The 27,760-nt window shown below is 35.2% G+C and overlaps 2 protein-coding genes across 2 annotated transcripts; one reads left to right on the top strand and one right to left on the bottom strand.

Moving 5' to 3' along the window:
• Positions 1 to 1,761: 1,761 nt before the first annotated feature.
• LOC131987786 (akirin-2-like) lies at positions 1,762 to 5,404 on the top strand. The gene is made up of 6 exons (XM_059352648.1): positions 1,762 to 1,915; positions 2,255 to 2,434; positions 2,673 to 2,816; positions 2,941 to 3,090; positions 4,546 to 4,617; positions 4,765 to 5,404. Exons 2-6 carry the CDS (start codon positions 2,257 to 2,259, stop codon positions 4,773 to 4,775), a joined length of 555 nt encoding a protein of 184 aa, XP_059208631.1. The 5' UTR covers positions 1,762 to 1,915; positions 2,255 to 2,256; the 3' UTR covers positions 4,776 to 5,404.
• Positions 5,405 to 5,826: 422 nt separating this feature from the next.
• orc3 (origin recognition complex, subunit 3) lies at positions 5,827 to 26,469 on the bottom strand. The gene is made up of 20 exons (XM_059352646.1): positions 26,312 to 26,469; positions 25,362 to 25,413; positions 23,483 to 23,580; positions 21,098 to 21,236; positions 19,206 to 19,310; positions 18,080 to 18,234; positions 17,152 to 17,291; positions 15,570 to 15,729; positions 14,196 to 14,309; positions 13,933 to 14,066; positions 12,878 to 12,941; positions 12,668 to 12,784; positions 12,495 to 12,574; positions 11,692 to 11,825; positions 11,459 to 11,547; positions 11,248 to 11,345; positions 10,938 to 11,079; positions 8,988 to 9,104; positions 7,157 to 7,236; positions 5,827 to 6,055 (listed from the first exon to the last, which is right to left on the bottom strand). Exons 1-20 carry the CDS (start codon positions 26,333 to 26,335, stop codon positions 5,950 to 5,952), a joined length of 2,148 nt encoding a protein of 715 aa, XP_059208629.1. The 5' UTR covers positions 26,336 to 26,469; the 3' UTR covers positions 5,827 to 5,949.
• Between the last annotated feature and the right edge of the window lie 1,291 nt (positions 26,470 to 27,760).

A 27,760-nucleotide genomic window follows, 5' to 3' on the forward strand; every position in this document is an offset into this window, starting at 1 on the left:
TAATTAGTCAATATTTGTGAAGATGAATCATTATTTCTTTGAGCCAGGAGCCAGAGAATAAAAACTCAAAGTTTGATGTCACACAGTATAAAATCTGGAGCTGCTCCATAGACAATGAATGGAATACTTATTTTCCTTTTTGATTTATTTTTATTTATACCCAAATGAGCTTTTTTTAAATAGCTGTGACAGAAAATGTATTCAGGGCTGCAACTAATGATTATTTTAATTATCGATTAATCTGTTGATTATTTAAACGATTAATTGATTAGTTGTTTGCTCAATTAAATGTTGAAAAATATAACCACAAGATGACGTCCTCAAATTGCTTGTTTTGTCCACAAACCAAAGAGATATTCAGTTTATTGTCATAAAGGAACAAAGAAACCAAAAATATTCACATTGAAGAAGCTGAAATCAGAGAATTTTGACTTTTGTCTTTAAAAAACTGCTCAAACCAATTATTAGATTATCAAAATAGTTGACAATTAATTTAATAATGGATTATTGTTAGATCAATGGATTAATTGTTGCAGCTCTAAAGATAACCTAATACTCAAAAATTGTACCTGGTTGCTCTCAGTGTCACCTATATCACTTTCCTTATTCATTGTGTGTGGAGCAGCTCCAGACTTAATGCTTGAAGACATCACATATTTGAGTTTTAGCACTCTAGTTCTTGGACTTAAGGGTAAGAGTTATTCATGTTTACTAATATTTGTGGACTGTTATAGACAATAAAAATAATATATTAATTTTGAAAATGGGCGTAGTTCCACTTTAAAAAGTGTAAAAATGTATATTAAAAGAAAATTTCCCTACTGCTCTGATGAAGTGAAGGTGAACTTGTTCAGAGCTTACTGCCCCCCTATGTACACAGCCCCCCTCTGGGTGAGCTATAAGAAAGAGAGCTTGCACAAATTCCAGGTTGCGTATAATGACTGTCTCAGAATCCTGCTCAAGAAGCCCAGGGGTAGTAGTGCCAGCAAGCTTTTTGTGATTTAGAGATAAACACCTTCCAGGCCACACTGAGAAGACTGATGTTTAAGTTTATATGTAGACTGCACGGGTCCCAGAATAACCTTATTATACAGTTGAGCAATCCAAGGTGTAGTTCTGGTAGATACCAATCCTATATGTGGAAACACTGGTATTTGTCTCTTTTATAGGAAGTGTATAGGCACTACTTTTATATGCCACTTTTTACTGCTATTATTCATTAGATGCTTTTTTATTGAATTTGCATAAGCACTTTTTTAATATTAGGTGATATAACACCTTTTACACTGTATGTTTGTTTTATGTATTGTATGTGATTGTATGTCTGTTTGGACGTTGGAGACTGCAATAAAGTTTGATTGATTGATCGATTGATAATTACACCAAAAAAGCCAAAACTTGAGATCTGTGACCCAAGACTTCTGGAAGCCATTGCTTCATAAAGTAAAGTGAACTGTTAGGGTGTGTGTTTTTTGTGTAACACTGCCCCCCTGTGGAGATAAGAGGCTGTAGTCCGTCCATTGTCTTCATTATTTTCCACGTATTGATCATACAGATGAATGAATTCATCCAATGATATAATACGGCTATAATCTAACCAAATTATATTAAAAACGTGAATTTCGGACGATGTAGGCTGTTATTAGGACATCTTTATTTTATTCATTGCTCATCCTTTACCGTTTCACTGCATTTCCCAGAATACATTGCAGCGCAGTTCGCACGTGACGTCAGGAGCCGGAGAAGCCGATAGCCCCGTATCAAAAACAAGCAGCTAAGTTGCTAGCTAACTCTGTCTAACAGCAGACAGTTGGCCCGCAGCCGGCTGGTCGTCACCTCAACTTTTGGGAAGCAACTTTTGGAACAACACGAGTTGTTGATCGCATTTGGACAGAGCAACTTTCCCCCCATCAAGGTAAGAACCAGTTTGATTCAAATATAAACCAGAGCGTACTGTTCTACCAATGGTAGCCACAGCTAACGTTAGCTTTGTTTTCTTTTTGATTGTTGGCTAGCAGGCACAGCTAACGTTAGCTTGCTAGCAAATATTTAAAGCCTCAGCTGCGCAGTATGCTTAGCATGAACTCCTCAGCGAAGGAAAAGGTTTTTAGCAGGACAGTTCCCTCAGTAATAACCAAGTGGTGATAAAGAATATCCCCGGTTAGCTTGCAGTTATCTGAACCAGCTGATGTTCTCGCTTTATAATTGTCCTGTTTGGGTATTTTGCACCTCTTCTCCCTGTTACAAACTCAAGTCATGGCGTGTGGAGCCACCCTGAAGAGGACCATGGATTTCGATCCGCTGATGAGTCCTACCTCCCCTAAAAGACGGAGATGTGTCCCCGTGTCCCCATCGTCCTCCTCCTCATCCCCTAGGAAATATCTGAGCATGGAGCCTTCGCCATTTGGGGAGTCGTCGTCCAGGCTCAGAGCAGGTAATGTTACTAAAGTTGGCCTGTTGGTGACCAGCCAGGGGCTTCAGAGGCATTAGCAACACGTTGAACCACACTGTGATCAACCAGAATACACACATGCTCACCAATGTTGAAGCTAAGCAGTGGTCTCCTAACATGAAAGATTCAAGATCCACTTTATTGTCATTTCACTAAGTATTTTCAGATTTTCTCCGAAAGCTGTTTCTCTTCACTGACACTTTCTCTTTTGTTCCTTTAGAACAAATCCTCAACAGCATCAAGCAGGAGTACAAACGAATTCAAAAGAGGAAGCATCTAGATGCAGGCTACCAACAGTCAGAGTGCTGCTATTCTCCAGAGTCCCCATCCCAGTCGTCTACTATGAATGTTTCCAGCATGCCAGGTTGGTTGAGTAACAAACTGCCTGCAGGAGAGACTGCTCATGCATTACTGGGACATGTCCCCAGGCAATCAGAAAAGCCAACATTTGAGCCACGATGCTTAGCTTTTTTTTTTTATTTGTACAGGAACGTCCTCTGGAGGCGTTTCTCCAACTAGAAAAGAACAGCCATTATTCACCCTCAGACAAGTTGGAATGATCTGTGAACGCCTGCTGAAAGAAAGGGAAGAGAAGGTGCGAGAGGAGTATGAGGAGACCATGACTTCAAAACTGGCAGGTTGGTACACATTGACAGGGTTTTAACAAGGGCTGTAACTAAGGATTATTTTCATTAGTGATTAATCTGCCGATTATTTAAACGATTAAGCAATTAGTTGTTTGGTCAATAAAATGTATAAAAATATCAATCAGTGTTTCCCAAACCACAAGATGACGTCCTCAAGTCTCTTGTTTTGTCCACAAACCAAAGAGAGTTTATTGTCACAAAGGAACAAAGAAACCAGAAATATTCACACTGAAGAAGCTGAAATCAGAGAATTTGGACTTATTGTCTTTAAAAAAAACTGCTCAAACCAATTATTCGATTATCAAAATAGTTGACAATTAATTTAATATTATTGTTCGATTAATTGTTGCAGCTCTAGTTTTAAGGTTAGGAATGTGCTTAAATGTAACTACATACTGCTTGAAATGCACCTTAATCTGGTGTTACATCACACCGCACATGTAAACCAAAAAACAATATTTTCCTTTCCTTTCACTGACCCCACAAGCATTAAATAAACATGATAAAAACACACAAAGTTAATAAACAGTTAAAGTGATAATATCCATTGATTGCTGTGTATTTTTAAATGAATTCTGTAGAGGTTATTTTTTTGCAGTTGCATTATAAGAAACAATGTAGATGTGACGATAAAGACTTCCAGAGCTGAATGTTTTGGTTTTGGTTCCTTGCTTGAATTTTACTATGGACCCTTTGTTGAGTTGTTATGACTCAAAATCAACCAACAATCCAAAATTTAAGGGTGATTATTTTCAAATGATCACAATTGAAAAGCTGGAACCAGTAACCATTTGGAATCTATGCCGAAGGAAACATTGTTGTTGGTCAATTTCCTGTCAATTGATTGATAAGCTTATCTTTGCAGCACTATGGAAATCCTTAAACACTTGAATTTTAGTGTGGTGTTTTGTTGATTTTTTGAATAAAGGGCTAGGCATGCTTACATACAGGTAACACATGAAAAACATGAAAACTATATTGAGTTTTAATGTGTTACCCTTCAGTAGAATCCAATATAATGTGATGAAGAAGTGTAGTACTACTAATAGTAATTAGTAGGCTAGGTGTTAGGTACTGGAAAAGATAGAACAGGTGAAAGAATACTTGTTTTATTTTGATGGTCAAAAATGATCCGTATACTTAATAAATAATTAAGTCTATAACGTGTAAAAAAAAAAAAAAAAAAAGCGAAGACATCTTCCAAATTGTGAAGCTGTAACAGGCAAAAGTTTTTGTTTGCTACTTCATAAAGCCAGATTTAAATATGGAAACAGACTGATTCTAATCCCAGTAAGTAAAATTGGTAACATTTGATATGTCATAGTTAAAAGACAAGTCTCTGGGGAAATGATAATACAAAGGACTAATTACATGAACACAGAAGGCTTCACAGTTAGTTATATATTCATTCTGTCATTTTTTAATCTTCTCTCCTCTACATTTCAGAACAATATGACACCTTTGTGAAGTTCACACATGATCAGCTAATGCGACGATTCGGGGAGCAACCTGCAAGCTGTGAGTTATTTGATTTCATCCTAAATTATTTCCACATTCCTGCCTCGCTGGCAACACTGTGCGTTAGAAAGTCTTGGATCTGGGTATGAGCTCCGCCTTAGTAACAAGTCTGCTTTTTTGATTTTGTTTCATCTCCTTCTTCACCAGATGTTTCCTGAGTGTGGCCCAGAAATCTTTGCAAGACGGCCTTCTTTCGCTGCAAGCTATCATGTGATATCTTAAGAAAGAAGAAAAAAAGAGCTCATCATTGTAAGAGATTCAGTTTAGCTAGTTTAAATGAAACTTTTCTTACTGTGCCATATTTCTGTCTTTGGGCAAAGGTTTATATGAAGCTGTTGTCAAGTTGTTGCCACTCTGTTGTAAGCAACTAGGTGCTTCCTTATGTAAATTAATGGACCCTATCTCTACCAGTGGCCTATGTTCCTCCTGCTGTACGTGTATCTACAGTTATCTCACTTTTGTAATGATTCCCAGCATTCCAAGCTTTGTCACTTGTTTTCTGTTTGTTACATGTAAATATGATAAAGCAGTGCAAGAGTTTTACTTAAGGTTTGCTGGTCAATCTGAGAGGAAGTGGAAGAAACACAGCAGAACAGAGCGAATATGTTTGCAGTTTGTCCTCTGTTCACTGCTTTTAAATTGAGCATTAAGTGGGCTAATTAGATTATTTTCCCTTTTTTTTGTTCTCCCTACCAGTGTTTTATTTATTTTAACTTTTGTTTTGCTGGTATCACTTTGAAACCAATGTACTTATTCGAAAAAACAATAAAAATCTTTTAAGAGTTGACATTTTCTTTTGGTGCATCTTATGATACTGGTATGTTTTTATCAACTGATGTCCATGTTTGTTGTAATAATGTTGACTCAAGTGAAGTTAATTACACCAGTGGTTCCAACCTTCTTTTCCATTTGTACCCCTCCCCACTCATCAGATAAACCCAAGTAGCCATTCATTGAACCCATCCATCCCTCCTTCTTTGCTCCCTATTCCCACCATTAAATTAAATGTATACTATGCATCTGTATTTAAGCTGTGCCTTCAGTATACAAACATATTGGCTCCACCGTACCTAGATAAGGTTTTAGAGATTCTGACCAGCAGATACTGCTAGAAATGTTTTGTGGAACATCCAGTACTCTGTCATGATAAAGGTACAATGTGTTTTGCTTAATACACAGCTATGAATAAAAATAAATGATTATCAGACTTCTCGCATATTTTATTTGAGGGGAAAATACATTACAAAATATAAATTCATGACAAATTTAATAAAGGAGACTACAGCTCCAGAGAGAGAAAGAAGTGCCTGGTTTCTTTTTTTTGGTGCCGGATCAGCAGCCTCCCCAGGTGAGACGAGCCACGTGGTCAGTCTTCTGCTTGGTGGACTTGATGAAGCCCAGAAACTCCATCTCGGACACGGCCCGGATGAAACGAGCACTGGAGAACAGGCTAAGGAACAAAATGACTCCACTGTGGATTATACTAAATCACCACTGACCACCTCATCTGTCATGAAAGAACAGTGAAAAAACATCTCTTAGGACGTATTATGTTCAGAAGAGGACCGGGGTCAGGTAGGACGAAAAAATGAGGATTTTTCCTTTTAGTCATATGCAGTTCAAGAATAAAGTCGATATGACGAGAATAAAGTTAAATTTGATATGAGAATGAAGTTGAAATAGCTCCCTATTCATACAAAAGTTGATATGATGAGAATAAAGTCGATATGATGAGAATAAAGTCGATATGATGAGAATAAAGTCGATATGAGAATAAAGTTGAAATAGGGAGAATAAAGTCGATATTACGAGAACAAAGTTGATATGATGAGAATAAAGTTGAAATAGGGAGAATAAAGTCGATATGACGAGAATAAAGTCGATATGAGAATAAAGTTGATATGAGAATAAAGTTGAAATAAGGAGAATAAAGTTGATACGACGAGAATAAAGTCAAAATAGGGAGAATAAAGTCGATATGACGGTAATAAAGTTGAAATGAGAATAAAGTCGATATGACGAGAATAAAGTTGAAATACGATTTCAAGAAAAAAATTGAAATGACAACTATAAAGTAGAGTAAAGTTCAGTAAAGTTGGAAAGATACTCACAGATTCGTGTCAATAAGTCATCAGGGGTACATTGTTTTAGAGAAAGACATCTATCTGAACAGTTAGGTAGACTGCAAGCTCCAACCTGACTTTCATAAATGTCATAAATGAGCAATAACCACAATATTTAAGGTGTAGTAGTGCTAAAATCCCCCGACACATAAATGAGCTACTCTTGGTAGTAGGTTACCACAACTATTGTTTTGGGGAAAATCTGCTTTTATGTAGTTTATGTGGTTTTTTTGGACATATATTGCATGATATTATTTATTCTATACACATTTTCTCAACATTGTATTTCGACGTTTTCCTCAAACTTAATGATTTCTTTTCTCCTACCTGGCCCTAATCCTCTTCCCTAATTACAACAGAGCTTTGGAATGATGGAAAACAAGAAAACACTTGTAGATAAAGTTACCAAAGGATACTGTTTGACATCATCCACTTTCCCAAAGTTGTCAGACTCTGGATCGTTGCCCTCGGCAGCAGAGACCACGGTGGAGTAGGCCTGAACACAAACAACAGGTTTTACATTCATGTTAGTTTCCAGTTCATTCTGGGCGGATATTCGATTTTCAGATCAATAACGTGACACATTGATCCCCGGATCAATAAAGACTTCTCAACAGCATGAAAACAAACCCGAAAACATCAAAGTTTGCGGGGTTAAAGGTGCTGTTAACGTGTTAACATCATCATTTCTTCATTCATATAGCTGAATTACATCATTAGACAAATATCACAATATTCCAAGTATCAGCATCAAAATTAACTTAAGTATCAACAATAAAAATACTTGTTATGCAGTGTGGACCCATTCAAATTGTTTTATATATTCTGTATATATGACTGGATTATTATTTTTCAATGCATTTACAGCACCAGTCAAAAGTTTGGACACCTTCTCATTCAGTGGGGTTTCGTTATTTTTATTATATTTTCTACATTGTAGGTTAATATATAAAAAAAACAACTTTGATGGAACACAAGAATCTAAAATATAAAACATATTCTGGTTTGTTTAACACTTTTTTTCACTACATAATTCCATATGTGTTCTTTCATAATGATGACGTCATCACTGTTTATCTACAATGTTGAAAATAACAAAAATAAAGAAAAACCATTGAATAAGAAGGCATGTCCAAACTTTTGACTCATACTGTATGTAAGTAGTATTTTACTATGGTCAAGGTAGGTCTTATTTTAACTACTTTATATACTGTTATGTGGTTTAATTCATAAAAATGTGTAATCATTTTAAATTGATCATGTTTTTTATGTTAACTCTTGCTTAAATCAGCTAAATGTAGTGGACTCAACTATTAAAAAGCAATGAAGTCAGGATGTTATGCTTCTTATAATCCTACTTCATTTAACAGTGAGCGATAATTGGGAACTGTGTTGTGTGCACTACTGCACTTGTGTGTATGTTGTACTTGTATTTATTATTTTTTCTTATATACTACTGTCTGTAAATCAAATTGCCCAGCTGGGACATTAAAGTTTTACCTTACCTTAAACAGCACAGTACAGTATTTGCCTCTAAAATGTAATTGAGGAGAAGTTTAAAGTGACTTAGGGGGCTTTCACACCTATCTCGTCTGGTCCGGACTTTAGAACTTTTCAGTTTGATCCGAGCCTAAATTCAAGGTGTGAAATGCACCAAAGGACCAAAGTTTGGTCCGACCAAAAGAGGTGGTCTCGGTCCGGACGAAACAAACCAAGGTCCGAACCTTTTGCAGTGTGAAAACAACTTTTTTTATAGTTCGGACCTTCATATCAATGACAGGAAGTTTTTTTCTTCTTCTGCTCTCGAATTACGGTACAGGAAAAGACTTTGCCATAACTGGCAGGATTGCAAACCATTTTCTCCTCGTCTCCTGTCGACAGCGATACAGTTTCTCATGATGAGGAGGCTCATCTTGTGAATATAAAGCACTCTCACGTATTGCTCATTTAGCTGGTGCTGCTGGTAGCAAAAGACCAGCAAAAGTATTAGCACAGGTAAAAGGTGGCTCGCTGGATTCATTTTGTGTAAACATGTTAAGGAAGTAACACTGACGTCAGAGATGACGTGTCCAGTAGAATTGTCTTGTAAAGTCCGTTATTCCTTTTGCAGTGTGAAACCAAAACCAACAGGACCAAATGTAGACAATGTAACAGAACACGGACCTTGGTTCGGACTTTCAGGTGTGAAAACGCCCTTAATGTACTTAGTTACATTCCACCACTGCATTATTCAGTATATTAACTCACTTCCAGCCAGTCGTAGAGGTTAATCAGCCGGCCACACTCCAGATGGAGTTTGTATGCGATGCAGATATCAGGAGCAGCATTAGACACAGACCCATCTTCAGTCTTTAGACGCTCATTCTGGAGGGAGAGAGAAGATTAAGATTACTTACTTTATTAATTCCACAATGGGGAAATTCAACATCTGCATTTAACCCTTTATCAGGCGAAGAACCGTATTTGGTAACTTTAGAGGATATCCAAAATAAAAAAATAAACATATTTTGAGAAAAAAGTTGCAAATTTACTAGATTAAAGTGGCAAATCTACAAGAAAAAAAGTTGCAGATTTAAGAGATTTAAAGTAGCAAATCTACGTGGAAAAAAGTCACAGATTTATGAGAAAGAAGTGGGGAAAAAAAGCAACTTTTCTCACAGATTCACCACTTTAAATCTCTTAAATCTGCAACTTTTTTTCCTTGTAGATTTGCCACTTTAATCTAGTAAATTTGCAACTTTTTTCTCGACCCCATTTTGATATCCACTGAAGTTACCAAATATAGTTCTTCGCCTGATAAAGGGTTAACCCATCCACACAGATCCACACACCAGTGGGGGGGACCTGTCAGCTCTGGGATTTGGACCGGCAACCCACCGTTACAAGTCTGATTCCTAACCTCTTCTTCCTCCACAGATTAAGTAAGTAAGTAAGTTAAGTTTATTCAAATAGCACTTTTCACAGATAAAATCACAAAGTGCTTTACAGAAGATTAAAAGAAAGAAAACAGACACAGCTAAAACACAATGAAACATACATTTATAAAATAGTATGTTCAATGCATGGTGGTCATCCAAATGCCTGTCTAAAAAGATATCTGGTCTTAAGGTGATTTTTAAAAGAGTGCACAGAAATGGCAGACCGTAGGGGGAGAGACAGAGAGCTCCAGAGTTTGGGTGCCACATATTCAAATGATGGATCACAGCGTGTTTTCAGACGGGAACGTGGTACAGATAGAAGATGTTTGACCTAAGAGACCGAGCTGCTATAGTTTAGCATAATGCTACCTATACACCAGAAGACTTTGAAAAGATTTGGAAAGACTCCTGCAAGACTTTTGTCCCGGCCTAGTCTCAAACTGAGATTCTACAAAGACTGTGAATCTTGCAGGGTCACTATTTACAAGACTACAACTAGATTTCCTTTTCTGACATGAAAAGTTGACAATTTCACGGTAAAAATAGATATAAGGAAGAATAAAGGAAAGGAACATTTAGAAAACAAATCATGATATACATTTATGTCCTATTTAATTATAATTTGTTTAATAAGAATAATTAGACTTATCAGCTCTATCAACTTTCATTTAGTTAATCATACATTAATCATCAATTATTTATTACTTATTTATGTATACATTTATTGATACATTTTAACTGGGTCTCCTTACTGTTCTCTTTACTAAGAAACATCTAAACATATGACATCACTATATTTTTATTGAGGCATTATTGTGATGTTCCTTTTTCCTGTGTTAGTGGTTTTACTGGCCGGTCTGGAACCGGGGACCTTTCCCCCGCTCATCTATTGGTTGGTGATTGTGTTACGTCACTGAGACTTGAGATAATATCAAACATGTTTGATATGATCCAAACCCAAGACTAGGAAAAGACTGATATAAAACAGAGCAGATTACTACCACGTAACCATGGAGATGAGGGGAGCGCAGTGACTCCAGTAAAACTCAGAGATTTACTAAAGAATTTTCAGTTTTTAGTCTGGGACTGGGGAAATCGTTTAGTGTAAACCCAGCATTATCCATGTTTTATTAGCGGTTCAGCCGTGTTAATGTGGGTGGTTCTTTTAGACCTCTGATTGTGCGGTGAATTCTCTTTAGCTTCCGCCACGAGCACTTTAGTTGCTTTCAGTTTCTCCTCGTGTTTCACTATCGATAAGATGAAGATGAGGCACGTGTACCTGAAGGTAATAGTAGGGACAGTTGAGTGCTGCCTGGATGGAGGTGCGAGGTGTTGCGTTGAGGTGGCGTCTCACGGCGGCAGAAGAAGTGTAGTAGCAAACTTCATACAGTGTCTGAGACTCTGGGGGGGACAGGTGACTCCTGGGTGGGAGACACATGTTGGAAAGGAAATTAAGAAACTAAGCAATATCCTGCTTTACCGACTACGGGTAAGCACCTGATACAATACCAGTTCAAAAGGTCCAAACAATCTCTTTAATTGTACAAATTATTACTATTTCAGCAGAGCAAGAACGTAATAAATCGTACTTCACTAAGCCGTCGAAAAAGTCAAGAGCTTCTTTCCGCAGAGCCTCGAACGGACTCAGTTTCTTGGCTCTCCTGGACTCGTTCATCTCCAGCAGTGCCTAGGATACATGGGAATAACCAGACAATTCGTGGCTCAAACACATCAGTTAAGTGGAGAATCTCTTCACAGAAACGCATTGACGATAACATTCTTCACAAAACCTATAAAAACCTTCTTCAGCTGGAACAGGTCGGTTTTCTTTTGAAGATCTTTCACTGGAGAGGTGAGCGTGTCGTCCACACTGGGGGCGGGTTCAGCAGCTGTTAAAAGCAAGAAAATCATTTTTGAAGGAGTGCTGTGTATTCACTACTTCAGGAACTATTTGGGAAAAGAGGTGGTGGACACAAAATGAGGGAAAGTAAGAGTCTATAAATCAGAGGATAAAGTCATTTTTTACTACTTACTGTCCAGCTGCTTAAATTTGGCGAGCATGTCTTCCAGCTGGACACAAGCGCTCTTCAGCTTCTTTGACTTGGCAGGCTGCAGAATATCTGCACACCTCTGGAGCAAACTGATCAGCTCATCTTTAGCCAGCATCCTGGAGGGAAAGCATGCACGGTTTACAATTGAATAGTACAGCGGCTCCAGCTCCAGACTGGGTCGTTTTTGGTTTGCTCACAATAGAAAACCAGTGTCAAACAACAAAGGTACTGCAGTTTCACTGTATATTAATGTACCTATCAATTAATTTGAAACCCATAGATATACTTTTACATTATAGCAATAAAGATAGGAAAATTCAACACTTAATTAAGGATTATTCTAATGGCGAAATTCCACATTCACAAGGCCAAATTTTCCAAAGGTCGACCTTTCTTTCCTGCTTTTGAAATTGAATTCAATAACTACCTTGAATGTATTAAAACAATTGATAACAAATGTAACATAATTCAAGAAATATTTGGAAACATTGATGCCAGTCTTGGTTTGTTCTATCCGACATGAATGTTCTGACTTTATTTGAATTTCTCAATAAAGTTTAAAAAAAACAACTGTATATTAATGTCTATTTGGCCACCAGGAGGAGCAGTATTTATCCAAAAATCCTGGAATATGTTGCCATCTAGTGGGAAAATGTCAAAAGGGACGTGATTATGAAAAAAAGTGGATGGCTTTAGGACTATAACTTAACAGTGGGCATTGATCAAAGTGCCTACAGTTAAAGCCAATTATGTTGTTGTGACACAGGATGAATATCCAAACGTACTTCAGAAGCTTCATGGCCGACTCGTAATCCTCATTCTCCCACACGTTCTTCTCCAGACATATTAAATGGAGCTCTCTGATCTGGAACACACAGATAATTCAGTTTTACTTGAAAAACTTGCTTACAGTCACAACTTCAATACCACAAGAAAATGTCATTTTGTGATTTCTTGCCTGTTTTCCGAGGGGGTACCGAGGTAACGCTGAGGTCAGAGTGTGGAGGCACCTCAGGGTGGGATAATAATTCTTGTGGTATTTGCGGAGGTCTTTTATCAGCTTTTGGCACACCTCCTTAAGAACAGAAAAAACCTAAGGTGTTAAATTCTGTCCAGGAATGAGCACTAATTACTGCCTCAAGTGTAGTGATAAAAACAAAGAATGCACCTTTAGGTGAGTGTCATCTGTGACCAGATTCACTTGTTCCTGAGCTTCCTGCTTCTCTACATACCTGGGGAAAAAACACAGGTTAGACTTGATTTAAAGGCCAAGTTTCACATTTGAAAACACACCATTCAACAAGCAAGTAAAGCACATAAAAAATACCTTTGGAAGTACCCGTATAATGTCTGCTTTCACCTAGCCTGTGGATAAAGCTAGATCAGGTCCATTTGCCTGGTTTGTACAATTCATTTGGGCTGGTATGAAAATCTGATGAGGAACAAATAACTGAACGGAGGTGGTATGATAGAAAATATGTGAATTTTAGCACTACTCAAAAGCTGAACTATCTGTTGATCATGAGATCTGTTCAAGAAGCGATCTTATAATTGATCTATATAAGTTTTACAGGTGTGAAAGATAAGATATAAGATAAGATATGACTTTATTTATCCCACAGTGGGGAAATTTAGTTTCACAGCAGCTCAAGATACAGACACAGATATAGAAAACAGAATAAGAATATAAAAAATAAGACATATATATATATATACACACACACTACAGGTTAAAAGTTTGGAAGCAAGAACAAATTTGTACAAAAAAAGATCATCATTGCTATGCTTTGCAACAAAATAATCATGATTATTACATAAAGAGTCACTTAATAGAACACATTTTTACTATAATTATCAGGTATTTGGGTTTTTATTGTAGACTTTGTGTAACCTTCTTTCCTTAATGTATAAAGTACTCTTGTTTCTTCACTCAGCTGCTTCTTTCTAGCCATTTCTGTGGTATTATGTCAGAGATATGAACACAGTTGAGATTTATTGGGATTTTTGTATCCAAACTCTCAAAAGCCAAAGAGCTAAAGTGAATAATGCAAACTGTGATTTGTTTTTGACTTTTGCACTGAAGTTTTGACTCTTGCAAATCTTCTCAACCCTAAAACTTATTTCCTTTTTAGGCGTAATGTGGTCGGATGTAAACAGAGATAATGCAAATAAACCAGTGAAGCACCTTTACGACTCATTGCACACGTGAAAACCAAACTGTACCTCTTGAATGACGGCAAGTTCCTGATCCTCTCCAAGTCCTGGTGGCCGAGCTGCACCACATTAAGCAGAGCCTCCTCCTTCTTACAGCACAGGACACTGAGAGGCTGGGAGTGAAAGTGCTCCAGTAGGGCCAGCTGCACCAACACAAAGCACAAAGATTTGTCATCACAATCTGAATAAGACCTACAGGCGAAGAGACAAGCAGTGCAGACAGAGGATACACAGATAAGATCTGGATAAAGTCCTCAGAAGCTCCTCTGTACCTGGATGCCCTTGATGAAGTTTCTCACTGAGAAGTCGTGGTAGAGGAAGATGCTGATCAGCACCTGCATCACTTTACCGTTGAGCTTAAAAGGGAACTTAGGAGTCAGGATCAACTGGAGACAGAGACGACAAGAGAAAAATACAATCAACTTCCTGGGGTTTTCAAAGTCTTTGAAAGGTTGTTTTTAATCCTCTGGAGTCCATCTATTTATTGAAAATACACATGTTTTATTTACAGTAATAACTTGATTTATATATCATTTGTAGACAAGCTGAGAAAGCCAGTTGAAAGTGCATCATAGGAGCTTTCACAGTGTGCCATTTATGTTTCTAGACCATTTTGAAATTGTGAATTTTCTTTCTACAATGAAAACTATTACTGTTTTAATTTACATGCAAATGGACTGTTTTGTAGCTTTATTATTTATTCTGCTGTTTTTGTGTGTATAAATAGTAAAAAAAATGGTACATTTCCATAGACACCTGTGTCTAATAAGTGACGCTTATATTATAATCATATTTATTTTGTTGCAAAGTATAGCAATGAAACTATTTTTGTACTTTTTTTGTACAAATTTGATCTTGCTTCCAAACTTTTAGCCTGTAGTGTATATGAAATGTTTTGTAGCTTTGCAAGGCCCATTAGCGATGTATTACCAGCATGTATGATACAAAAACAGCCAGATGTGACAAAAACAAGAGATACCGTAACATAACATTATCATGCATTAGTTTAAACTAAACCCTTAAAGCCCTCAACTTGCCTCGCCCAGAGCTGCTTTTGTAAAATGACAGATGGCCAGGGGGCGGGGCTAATAAAAATGTTTAAAATTAGGTAAAATTAATAAACATTAAACCCATAACTCGTGTTATGGAAGAAGCCCAAATGACAATAAGAATAGTCATTTAGATAATCCATATTATCCTTATTTTTAGAAGATCATTTTAGATATTAAATGCAATTTCGTTGTAAATAGTTTGGTGGCCATAATTTGGCTGCAACCTCTTCCATCATGCAATAACTTAACACTAACACAATAGCCTAACTAACACTATCATACTAAAACTCTTTTAGTGTGAAATACAATTTTTTTTTGTAATTACCTTTTTATTGGGTAAAATAAAATGAAAAATCTGACTGATAGCCAAGTTTGTGTGGAGAAAAAGGAGCCATGCATGTGATGTAAGGACAGACTGAAAGATGCTGAACAGAGACAGAAATTAATGCATAGGAAGTTGACAAATTTGAAACAAAATCTCCTGGACTTCAGAGGTTTAATTAGGCTGCTTAACACAAGATCTAAATCCTCAATAAAATCTCTCTAAGAGATAATGAAAAGGCTCCAGTCCTGAATGCATCTTGTCTGTGTTACCTTGTCTATGACTGTGGCCAGGTGCTGTGTACAGGAGAGGGACTGGAAGAGCTCGATACACAGCAGGGAGGACACGGAGTGGGGCAGCATGTGTTGGATGGTGCTGGGTGATGTGGCGATACCAAAGATGAACATCAGCGGGAGGCGTTCAATGTACCGGCTGCAGAATGGGAAGTTTTAACATTTCTAATTACAGAGCTGAACCAAAACTGTAGCAGATATTCTCTTAACAATCAATCAATCAGACTTTATTTGTATAGCACTTTTCATACAAAAGAGATGCAACACAAAGTGCTTTACATACAAAAGGAGAAAGTAATAATAATAATAATAATAATAACAAAACACAGAAACAAGCAAACCTCCTCCGCCCATCCCCAACCCTCCACCCCAGTACCCTCCATCCACCATCCCATTATAAACAAAGCACAAACTGGAAGCTCCATCTCAACATGGAGCAGTGAGGAAACACTGGAGGCAGCTTAGAAATAAATTAAATAAAAAATAAAGTAAGGTAAGATAAAATAAAAATAAATAATAATAAAAAAGGAAATAATGACAAAGTTTTTTTTAAAAAAGCTAGATAAAAATGATAAAAATAAAAATTAATAATTAAGAAGTTGAGCATGATTATATATATATATATATATATATACACATACATACATATCTATATATATATATATATACACACATATCTATATATATATATATATATATATATATATATATATACACTACCGGTCAAAAGTTTTAGAACACCCCAATTCTTTCAGTTTTTTATTGAAATTCAAGCAGTTCAAGTCAAATGAACAGCTTGAAAGGGTACAAAGGTAAGTGGTGAACTGCCAGAGGTAAATAAAAAAAGGTAAGGTTAACCAAAACTGACAAATAATGTACATTTCAGAATTATACAAGAAGGCCTTTTTTCAGGAAACAAGAAGTGGATAAACGACTTAACTCTATGGAGTCTCGGGCTATTTTGTCCACTTTTTAATTGTTTTCATGTCTTTGTAAATCATTTTGTGTCTTTTTTTAGTCATTTTGTGTCTTTTTGTGTCTTTTTTTAGTCATTTTGTGTCTTTTTTTAGTCCTTTAGTCCAACATAAAATGTGATTTTGAATCTTTTTTTTACTTTCAAAACACTATCATGCTCAATAAAGAATTTTAAATGTTGCAAATGTGCATTAATTTCAGAGTACACTGAGACATTAAACTGCATCATTTTCAATTAAATTCTGGAAAAGTTGGTGTGTTCTAAAACTTCTGACCAGTAGTGTGTGTGTGTGTGTGTGTATATATATATATATATATACATATATATACACATACATATATATGTATATATTCACATATACATATACATATATATACACATATATTTTTACACACACATATATATATACAGACCAATAAATAGTAGTAAATAAATAAAAGAGAAGATGTTATAACACTAAGATGCATCACCAGAAAAAGTTTTGTCACCGATAAATACAGTTTCAGTTAGTTATCGTTTTTTTAATTCTAGTTTTCGTTATTTCGTTAGTTCTCATTAACTATGATAACCTTGGTCTGTAGTTACCTGCAGATGAGAATGAAGTCCTGAAGAACTCTTGGGTTGAAAGCCTCGAAGTCTTTGAAAATGATGACAATGGGAGGCTGCTGAGGGTCATCTCTGACTGGAGAGCTACGCTTTTTTCCAGGAGTACCAGTAGATGATTTCTGAATACAAGAGAGGAAAGTAGCTTCAGCTAATCAGACTCTTTTATGCACCTAATAGTCTAGACGGATTTCAGAATAAAGGCCTCCTATAAGAAGTGAGGAGCATTTATGGGTACAAGTCAGGAACCAGCCTACCTTACATATCTCAAGGGTGCTGAGTCCAAAAAAAATGGTTCCCAAGCGAAATTTTGAGTTTTTGACCTTCTAATTTGTATATCAAATGGCCACCAAATTGCCCATCTTGCTCAGTCTTTGGACCATTTCCCCTTAGTTTTTTTGTAAGTAGACAATCAAGATGAGGAAATTAAGTTTCTGGATCTATAGTCTAGGGTCAGAGCAAGGATATAGTGGAGGCTCAGTGTCTTTTTTATGTCTATATATATATATATATATATATGCAAAATACCAACTGGAACATTTAAAAGTGATATTGATTGAATATTTATGTCGGCCTTAAAAAATGACACAAATAATGCTTAATTTCACCTTAAAAGTTGGTATTTTGCATATATATAAATATACATAAAAAAGACACTGAGCGTCCACTATATTCTTGCTCTGACCCTAGACTATAGATCCAGAAACTTAATTTCCTCATCTTTGATTGCCTACTCACAAAAAAACTTGGGGAAAATGGTCCAACAACTGAACAAGATGGGCAATTTGGCGGCCATTTTGATATGCAAATGAGATGAATGTACCCATAAATGCTCCTCTTTTTCACTTTTTGGACAATTCCGTCTAGACTATAACTGCAAATGTACAGTAGTTATGCTTTAATGTCCCACCCTTGTCTTTGCATTGTACCAATCACAGAGTGTACTGAGGGAGCAGTGCACGCTCCTGTGGAGCTGACCACTGCTCTCCTCTTCTTCATCTTCATCCACAGTCACAACTGAGCCTGTAAACTTCTCCAGGACCTTCTTCATCAAATGCTTCAATGCTGAAATGATAAAGTAAACAGTATAAAGACAAAACATAACAAAATAACAATTATGCCGCTACTATTACTATTCTTTTTTTTTTTTTTTTTACATTTTTTATTTTTATTTTGTGAGAGCATTATCATACAATGCTTACTTTCAGACAATATACAATAGCATTTCTGCCACTCACAATCAAGGTTTTTGGTTTACAAAACAAGAAGCAAGATACAGAAAGTTAAACGTATTAAATTTGAGAACTTTGAACAAACTGGGAAAGGTAGACATATGTAAAAGAGCAAATAGAAAAAAAGAAAAAGAAATTATCCACCATGGAGTTTCAAAATGAAATATAAGTAATAAAAACTAATCATTAGACCCAATAAAACATAGTACAATGTTACAGTACAAAACAGCATTACAGGGTCATCCTTACAGTACTTCTGTCTGTTCCAGATTAACATATTCAACCCACTTGGACCACAGTTTAACACAGGGGTGTCAAATAGAGGCAATACCAAATTATTATATAATTATTGTACTATAAAAGCTGACCTACCGGTATTATACGGCGCATTTACCACTAATACTAGATTTATTATTGTTATTTTATTTTTAAATGTATTAACCTGTTGAAAAACTTTATTTTGATATTTAAATCAGAATGATGCAAATAGAAAAGAGGCATACGATTTTTATTTAATTTTTATTTAATAAATTAATGACATTGATGTGTTTTTTATTTGAAATTTGATTTTGCATGTCTGCACTATTTAGTTATATATTGTATGTTTATAAGCGTTGCTGGTTCCATATTTAATGTTAAAGCAAAACATGTTTGGTATATATTAAAAGGTTAATTTGTTCAATGTTGGCCCGCGATTTTATTCAAGTTTTAAATTTTGGCCCATTGTGTATTTGAGTTTGACAGCCCTGGTTTAACACATTTACTACTATTACTATTCTAATATGTTTCTTCAGAGTTGCTCACCTCCACACTCTTTGGCCTGTACAGAGGCCACATGAGGACTGACTGACTGCTGGAGCAGCTCCGACAGACTCTGGAAGGTCATGTCGTGATCTGGGACGTTCACACCTTTGGAGGATATCAAAGGCAAAGTAAAGCTGGATGATCCTCAGGAAAAAACCTCATAACACATATTGAAAAATATCAAACTCACCACTAACATAAAGCAATTCAAAATATTAATAAAACAGTATTTATCAAAATAAGAAAACATGGTATATTTATATGTATGTAGTATATTTCTATAGATATATGATATGTGTTATTATAATGTATATGCTGTAGAACAAATGTGTATATACAACATATGTATTATGTGTTAGTAGATTTTGTAATGATGTATACATATATGTAGAAATGTGTGTAATATGGATTAATATGTGAATAATTTTTGTTTTGTTTTTTATTTTTATTATGTTTTGTGTTTTCAACTGTATATTTGATACTGTTGGACCCCAGGAAGAATAGCTGTGGCTTTGCTGCAGCTAAAGGGGATCTTAATAATAAACTAAACTAAACTAAATAACACAAGACTGGTGAAGAGTGGAAATGATTTGTTTCCGTGATATTCTAAATCGACTGTTGCTTGGATAAGCAATCAGTAAATATCGTACGTTACTGCCTCGTCAGCAACATACCGAGGTTATTATAGTTAACGAAAACTAGAAAGGAAAAAACATTTTCCATAACTGAAATAAATATGAAAACGAGAGTTTTTAAAAAAAACGATGACTAACTGAAACTGTATTGTGTGGTTACAAAACTGACTAAAATTATGACTAACTTGTAACTAACTTAAGTCATTATGACTGACTTATAACTAAAAATGTCCTTCGTGTTCGTCTTTGTCAACTTTTTTCATACGTAAACCCTTTTTGGTTTTATGACTTAATAAACTTATCGGGGCTGAGATGGATCAGACAAAGGAAATTAAGGAAACATTTATTGTGACTTTTTTGAATCTCACACCTAAAAAATACCCCATTACAAAACAACTAAAACTAACACTAAAACTAATAAAAACGAAACTAAAACTAAGTATTTTCCCAAAAAATAAAAACAAATTAAAACTAACTAGCAAACTCTCTCTAAAAACGAATTAAAACTAACTGAATTTGAAAACAAAAATTGTTTTAATGTTAGCTAATTGTTGGGGTACCATCCGCAATTTCTACTGAGTACATACTTTTTAGGTATTAAGACTACGTGCAAGGCAAGATGCACTTTATATTCTTAAAAATGGGTACTCCCAATATCATAAAATTACCATTGCTGGTATTTAATAAATGTAATGTGTATTGATTATTGTGCATTTAAAATAGCACTTTATATTTACTGTAAAATCAGGCAATCTGCAATATAATTACGCACCTAACACTTTAACACTTCAGCACTCTGCATAGATATAATAAACATAGCGTTTAACACTAGTGAAATATGTTTGGTCCCCTGACCCTTGACCCCTGACCTCTGACCCTTGACCTGTATGTTCCATGATCCACTATACTTTTCATTGTTCTTGCTTCTCTTTTTATTTTCTGTTCTATTGTGCTCAAGGACACGTTTTCTCTCCTCCTGCTCATTCTGGCCATGAAGGCCAACTGCCAACTTGTTGTTATTGATGTTTTATTGATTTTATTGTTATGGTATTGACATCAACCTGCCAAAGGGACTAAAGATGGAAATTAGCTGTTGGCTATAATCTTGCATATTTACATGTATATGTTCATTAATATGTATTGTCCCTGTTTTTTATATGTATTGTCAGTTATAAATAAACTCAAACTCAAAATTGACAACGAAATTAAAACTAAAACTAATGAAAAATCCAAAACTATTATAAGCGTGCGACATACCGAGCACCAGAGCCGCTGTGGGAATCTCACTGGCCCTCATCTGAGACGCCCAGTCACTGTGTTGGCGAGTGGTCGAGCATTTCCTTGTGAAGTCCAGCAAACTGTCCAAAATGTTCCTGTTGAGCTCATCCTGTAAAACCTTACAGGCAGAAAAAAAAATATTCGTTCAACTTTTATTTATTCATTCATTCAACCAAATTCAAATTCAGAAATTGATTATGAGAACATGTCTACATTGATGAAAAACTCAGTTTTAAGAATCATTGTGAACTTGTCTGTTAAAAAGGTTTCAAAATCGTTGGGCATTATAAAAAGGGTTAAACACCATTTGAAAAAGAGCACACTTCTAACATTGTATTACAGTTTAATTTATCTTTACATATCTTACTGTAATATAATTTGGGCGAGCTCTTACCATTCTTATTTACAGGCAATTCATAGATTTCAAAAATCCTTTGTAAGAATTGCCACTAACTCTTCTTATTTAGCCCCAACTAAACCATTATTTAAACCAGTAATTCTCAACCTAATTCTCAAATTTTGAGTCACGACCCCCAATTTAACATGCATGTTGTCCGCGACCCCCGCTAACTGAACACAATCTCACAGATCACCCAAAAAAGAAACAAAATGACCAAAAAAGACACAAAATGACCAAAAATAGGAAACAAATTGACCAAAAAAGACACAAATTGACCACAAAATGATCAAAAAAAGACACAAAATTACCAAAAAAGACACAAAATTACCAAAAAAGACACAAAATCACTAAAAAACTCCACAAAATCACCAAAAAAAAGACATTAAGTGACCAAAAAGACTAAAACACATGAACACTTTAACACAGTGGAGACAGAGCTGACTTACAAAATGATTTGGCGACCCGCAGAAATCATCTCGCGACCCCAATTGGGGTCCCGACCCCAAGGTTGAGAACAGCTGATTTAAACAATTGCAACTACTTACAATTCATGAGGTCAATAAGTATCAAACAGGGTTCTTATGTATGAAGTAATTTGCCTTCCTGCATCTTTACCTAACTTTTTTCATAGTTACTTTGAGTTTAATTCTCATTATCATGCACATCTTACAAGAAGAAAGAATGATTTACATATTCCTTTCTGTAGGACCTCTGTTGCCAAATTCTCATTTGTTTATCAAGGTGCAGTGCTGTGGAATGACAAAAAACATCTAACAGAATCATGTTCCTCTTTAAATACTTTTAAGACCAAGCTCAAAAAATCCCTATAGATGTTCTACACCTTTGTATTTGTTTTGTTTAAATTGTTTGTATTTTTTTATTTTCATCTAGCTATGTAATTTAAGTAAAGTATAGTTACTTATAGACTTAAGAGGGAGGGTTTTGATCTTTCCCGCATTTTCTTGTTCTGTTATTTCCTAACGATTGTATGTTTTTTTAAGTGCAAACAACAATAAATTAAAAAAAAAAAAAGGCTGGGCTAGTGTCTTAAGGCTTCTGTTTACCATCTCCTTTACACTGGAATTTTTTTTGTTCAGCAAAGATGAGCAGAAGCTGCACAGACATTAGAATTCTCATATTTATGAAACATTGATTGAAGATGGGTGCAGTTCATCAGACCTTTAAGACCAGATTTTGTCAAGATAACAAGCTGAAGAAACGTCCACTTTATATTTGATTTCCTTTTTTTTCCTTCTTTTTTGGGGGTTTCCCACTGTATCTCAGTGACTTGAATACAACTGAATGATGCCCAACTGCTAAGGACATTTATATTTATGGGATTTTAGTATCCAAACCTTTAAAAGCCAAAGAGCTAAAGTGAATAATGCAAACTGTGATTTGTTTTTGACTTTTGCACTGAAGTTGTGACTCTTCCAAATCTTCTCAACCCTAAAACTTTTTTAAAAAAATGTAATTTCTTCTTGTTGTTTTATTTTGTTGTTGTCAATAAATTGTATTTGAAATGTTTTATTTCTGTTGTACAGCACCTTGTAACTTGTTTTTGAAAGGTGCTATATAAATATGAATAAAGTTATTATTAAAACTAAGCCCTTCTTTTCTTTTGTTAACATTTATTCAGCAACGGTCTGGTCACACCAATATATACCTAAAGGTGAATTGAGGAAAATGGTTCAATTCAATAAAGGTTAAAAAAGTCTGATCATGCAGTAAACATATCCAAACATCCAGAGGATCCATACGTTTTTTAAGAAAGCCATTGTGAAGAACATATTTAAGTTGCTTCCAAACTTTTGGCCTGTAGTGTGTGTGTGTGTATATATATATATATATATATATATATATATATATATATATATATATATATATATCACTTCTAACTTTTTAAGCCAACTTTTCATTGTTAATTCTGCTGTATGAGCAACATGTTGACTATCTGTCCTTACCTCTGTGTCTGTCTTGATTTTGTCCCACAGCTCCTGACAAAGTTTAAATCTCTCTTCACTGTTCTCAGCCCCTTCACAGCCACTGATGAAATGATCCTCTGTGGAGAAAGGGTGGGTGGCATCAAGGTGAGTGAAACGTCGTCAAGTGATGACACTCTCCTATTAGTCTAGACGGATTTCAGAATAAAGGCCTCCTATAAGAAGTGAGGAGCATTTATGGGTACAAGTCAGGAACCGGCCTACCTTACATATCTCAAGGGTGCTGAGTCCAAAAAAAATGGTTCCCAAGCAAAATTTTTAGTTTTTGACCTTCTAATTTGTATATCAAAATGCCACCAAATTGCCCATCTTGCTCAGTCATTGGACCATTTTCCCCTTAGTTTTTTGTAAGCAGACAATCAAGATGAGGAAATTAAGTTTCTGGATCTATAGTCTAGGGTCAGAGCAAGAATATAGTGGAGGCTCAGTGCCTTTTTTATGCATATATATATATATATATATATATATATATATATATGCTAAATACCAACTGGAACATTTAAAAGTGATATTGATTGAATATTTATGTCGGCCTTAAAAAATGACACAAATACTGCTTAATTTCACCTTAAAAGTTGGTATTTTGCATATATATATATATATATATACACAAAAAAGGACACTGAGCCTCCACTATCTCCTTGTTTTGACCCTAGACTATAGATCCAGAAACTTAATTTCCTCATCTTTGATTGCCTACTTACAAAAAACTTGAGCAAGATGGGCAATTTGGCGGCCATTTTGATATGCAAATGAGAGTCAAAAACTCAAAATTTCGCTTGGGAACCTTTTTTTTTGGATGCAGCACCCTTGGAATAAGTAAAGTAGGCCAGTTCCTGACTTGTACCCATAAATGCTCCTCACTTTCACTTTTTGGACAATTCCGTCTAGACTATGTGAACATAAACATGGTCCCTGCCTCAAAAGTTCTTTGTGGTTAATAAGGTGAAAGAAGTGTCATTTAAAATTATTCAGCGTTGTTACCCGGTGACATCTTTTTTTGTCAAATTCAAATATGTTGATCTAGATCTAAATTGTCCCTTTTGTGACTCCCATACTGAGACTATTATCCATCTGTTTTGGAAATGTAAATATAGCCGTAAACAGTGGCTATAAGATATTTGCAGATTTATTTTCGATAATATCACCTGTGACTTCAAGCTCCTCTTGTAAGATTTACTTTTTGGTTTTAAAATGAGTAACATTTCAGTTGAAAAAGAATATTATTTAATGAATCTAATTATAATCCATAAATGTAAATTTGCCAAAGCGAAACCTTTCTTTTGTGTTTTTATGAAAGAACTGGAGATGTACTTCAAGTCAATATCTAATGCTAAAAACAAGATATATATATATATATATATATATATATATATATATATAATTATTTTTTACTACTATTGTAATCATTTTCATTTTTTATTTCTAATAATAATAATACCTTTATTTATATAGCACATTTAAAAATAGCGTTCACAAAGTGCTTTGACAGAACAAGCATGGATAAAACTCATGCAAGAATAAGAAATCATAATGAAGAAATTAAAATATATATATATATATATATATATATATATATATATATACACACACACACATACACACATATAAACACATACATACACATACATATAGAATTCACTGATTCATATTTATTCATTGCATTAAATATTCATATGTATTAATTTTTGTATTATTTAGATGTTTCTCAAATATTAATATTGTAATGTTTACCCTGCTTCTTCTGTTACTGCACTACTGCTGTATATGTTCTATAAATGAATGTGAAATAATGGTTATATTTAAAAAACAAACAAAAAAAAACATAAACACAGCTCACCCAAACTGAGGCTCTTTTTCTTCTTAGCACTAGGCTTGAAAACAAAGCAGCCCTGAAATATCAACAGACATGAGTTAGAAACAGAGCCAGCTAGCTATTTTCATAAACAAATGAAGTAAACATTGATAGGACCATGTTGTGCCACGACTGCCAGTGTTGTGTCCTTACTGGTTTCTGAACTAACTGGTGCCCTTACTGGTGTTTGCAGCTGTTCTCTGCCACATTTAGCAGATGAGTCACATATTTAATAAACATACAGTCATGGAAAAAATATCAGCCCACCTTTGTTTTCTTCCATTTTTTGTTAATTTTATGCCTGGTACAACTAAAGGTACATTTGTTTAGACAAATATAATAATAACAACAAAAAAGCTGATAAGAGTTTAATTAAAGAGCTGATAGCTAGACATTTTCCATGATTTTCTTGATAATGACTTTGGTTATTACCAATAAAACCATGTTAAATGTCTACATATCAGCTCTTAAATTACACTCTTATGAGCTACTTTTGTTGTTATTATTATATTTGTACAAACAAATGCACCATTAGCTGTACCAGGCATTAGATGAACAAGAAATTGAAGAAAACAATGGTGGGCTAATGATATTTTCCATGACTGTAGAGGTGATGGTTCATGAACAATTAAAGTTTGTTGTAGTGAGTTCGAATCCAGCTCTGACCGATCTTGCAAACATTATATTTTTATGCTTTCTTTTGATTTATAGGTGGGTATGATGTAGTGTTCACTTATACAACAATATTATCCACAGTAGATGGAGATGCGACCTGGAAATCACCAGTTAAATGTTTATTAAATATGTGACAAATGAGGCAGAACACAGCTGCACACACTAGCAACGGTAACCAGTTAGTTTGGAAACCAGTAAGAACACAACACCAGTCTAGTTTCCTAAAGTTAATGCAACAAAACGACAGAATGTTGCGTTACCTTGGACACAGATGACGTAGACATCTCGGCGTTAGCTACAGGTAAGGGCTGTCTAGTGTTTCAGGTAGGTCAGTGAACGTTACTTGTCCTCACGTCTTGCTAACAGTAATATATCTGTATAAAATGCTGCTTGTTCTGTATTTGACACACTCGCTGTTACTTCCCGCCAATGTGACGTCAACGGAAAAGGCAGTGTTCAGCTCATAAAAGGTGACGCGCATGTGTTCATAGTTTGGTCCAGTTTTAAGTAAGCCGGCATGATTTAATGAGCTTTCATAACCAGATTAAAGGAGACAAATGCGAGCTTAAAGTTTTTAGTTTTTAACTTCCCAGTTTAGTTTAGTAACGTTATTCTGTTAACTAGTTTTAGTGTTTTTAACACTGCTGATCTTGAACATCCCTGACCCTTTAAATCATCCCTGCTGTGGCCTCTCTGCAGGTTCAAGTATGCTTACAGATTTTCTCAGTCGCTTTGGTGCATTTCTCACATCACTATTTATATGTGCACCACAGTTAATGCATTTATCAAAACAATTAGTACAAACTGCAAAACCTAGTTGATAACCTGCAAAAGCGTGTCACTTGCTCAAAATGGATCATAGCTCATTCCTCAAAAGCAAGTATTCATGTCTATGAAAGTGTCAGTGTCATCAAGATGAAAAGTCCTGACACCATGTTTATGAACAAGATAGTCAAATGTCTCTGTCATGTTTTCACTATGAGAGATTTACTCTGTAAATTTTTTCAATGCAAAAACGAGTCAGATCTTGCTGACATTACCTGAAAATGCTCCAGACAGACTATATACTATTTACACAGCCATTTGAAAACTACAGTAAAGTTACACTAACTGAATACAACACACCGATTATGTATGTTTCACAATTTTTCTTGCATATGCTCTTTGCAATTCTAATTTGTTTACAGCATTGTGCAAAAGGAAAAAAAATCCTTATTTACAACAAACATAAAGTCCCTTTGGGTGGAGCTGTAACAGTACAGTATCACAGTGTTGTAGAAATGGTCGACACTGTGTCCTGCTTGGTTCATATATGTTGTTAATAAGTGTTTATGGGTTTATGAGATTCAGCTCTGAGTGATTGCAACCAATGATAAGCCACTTCTCTACAAACAATGCTTCACACAGCCCTTCTCATCAGTCAAAGCTGAGGTTCACCTGAGAGAAATTGTTCAATTTCTGAGACATTTTCAGTAAAAAAAAAAAAAAGAAAAAAAGATTTAAAATTTTTTATAAAATTTTCTTGACAGATTTTGACAACAAGTTCAACTTTTTTGTATGTAATGACTCAAGCAATGAAATGAGGACTATTAGTTTTATATGGAATGACTATTCAGCATTCACAAGTATAGTTCATTTTGACTGACATGACATAAGATATGATAATTATTATAAGTTGTATGAAAGCAATTGATGCATGTCCACAAAAA

Source organism: Centropristis striata, chromosome 16 (assembly GCF_030273125.1).
Source record: "Centropristis striata isolate RG_2023a ecotype Rhode Island chromosome 16, C.striata_1.0, whole genome shotgun sequence".
Lineage (NCBI taxonomy): Eukaryota > Metazoa > Chordata > Actinopteri > Perciformes > Serranidae > Centropristis > Centropristis striata.

Bases quoted from the DNA above. Each gene is read 5' to 3' on its own strand.
- LOC131987786 (XM_059352648.1), top strand. From the start codon at position 2,257: ATGGCGTGTGGAGCCACCCTGAAGAGGACCATGGATTTCGATCCGCTG. The intron at 2,435-2,672 runs GTAATGTTACTA...TTGTTCCTTTAG, and splicing joins GTCGTCCAGGCTCAGAGCAG to AACAAATCCTCAACAGCATC. The intron at 2,817-2,940 runs GTTGGTTGAGTA...TTATTTGTACAG, and splicing joins GAATGTTTCCAGCATGCCAG to GAACGTCCTCTGGAGGCGTT.
- orc3 (XM_059352646.1), bottom strand. From the start codon at position 26,335: ATGTCTACGTCATCTGTGTCCAAG. The intron at 11,826-12,494 runs GTACGTTTGGAT...CTTTCCCTCCAG, and splicing joins TCGGCCATGAAGCTTCTGAA to GATGCTGGCTAAAGATGAGC. The intron at 11,080-11,247 runs GTACGATTTATT...TCTCCCACCCAG, and splicing joins TTTTTCGACGGCTTAGTGAA to GAGTCACCTGTCCCCCCCAG.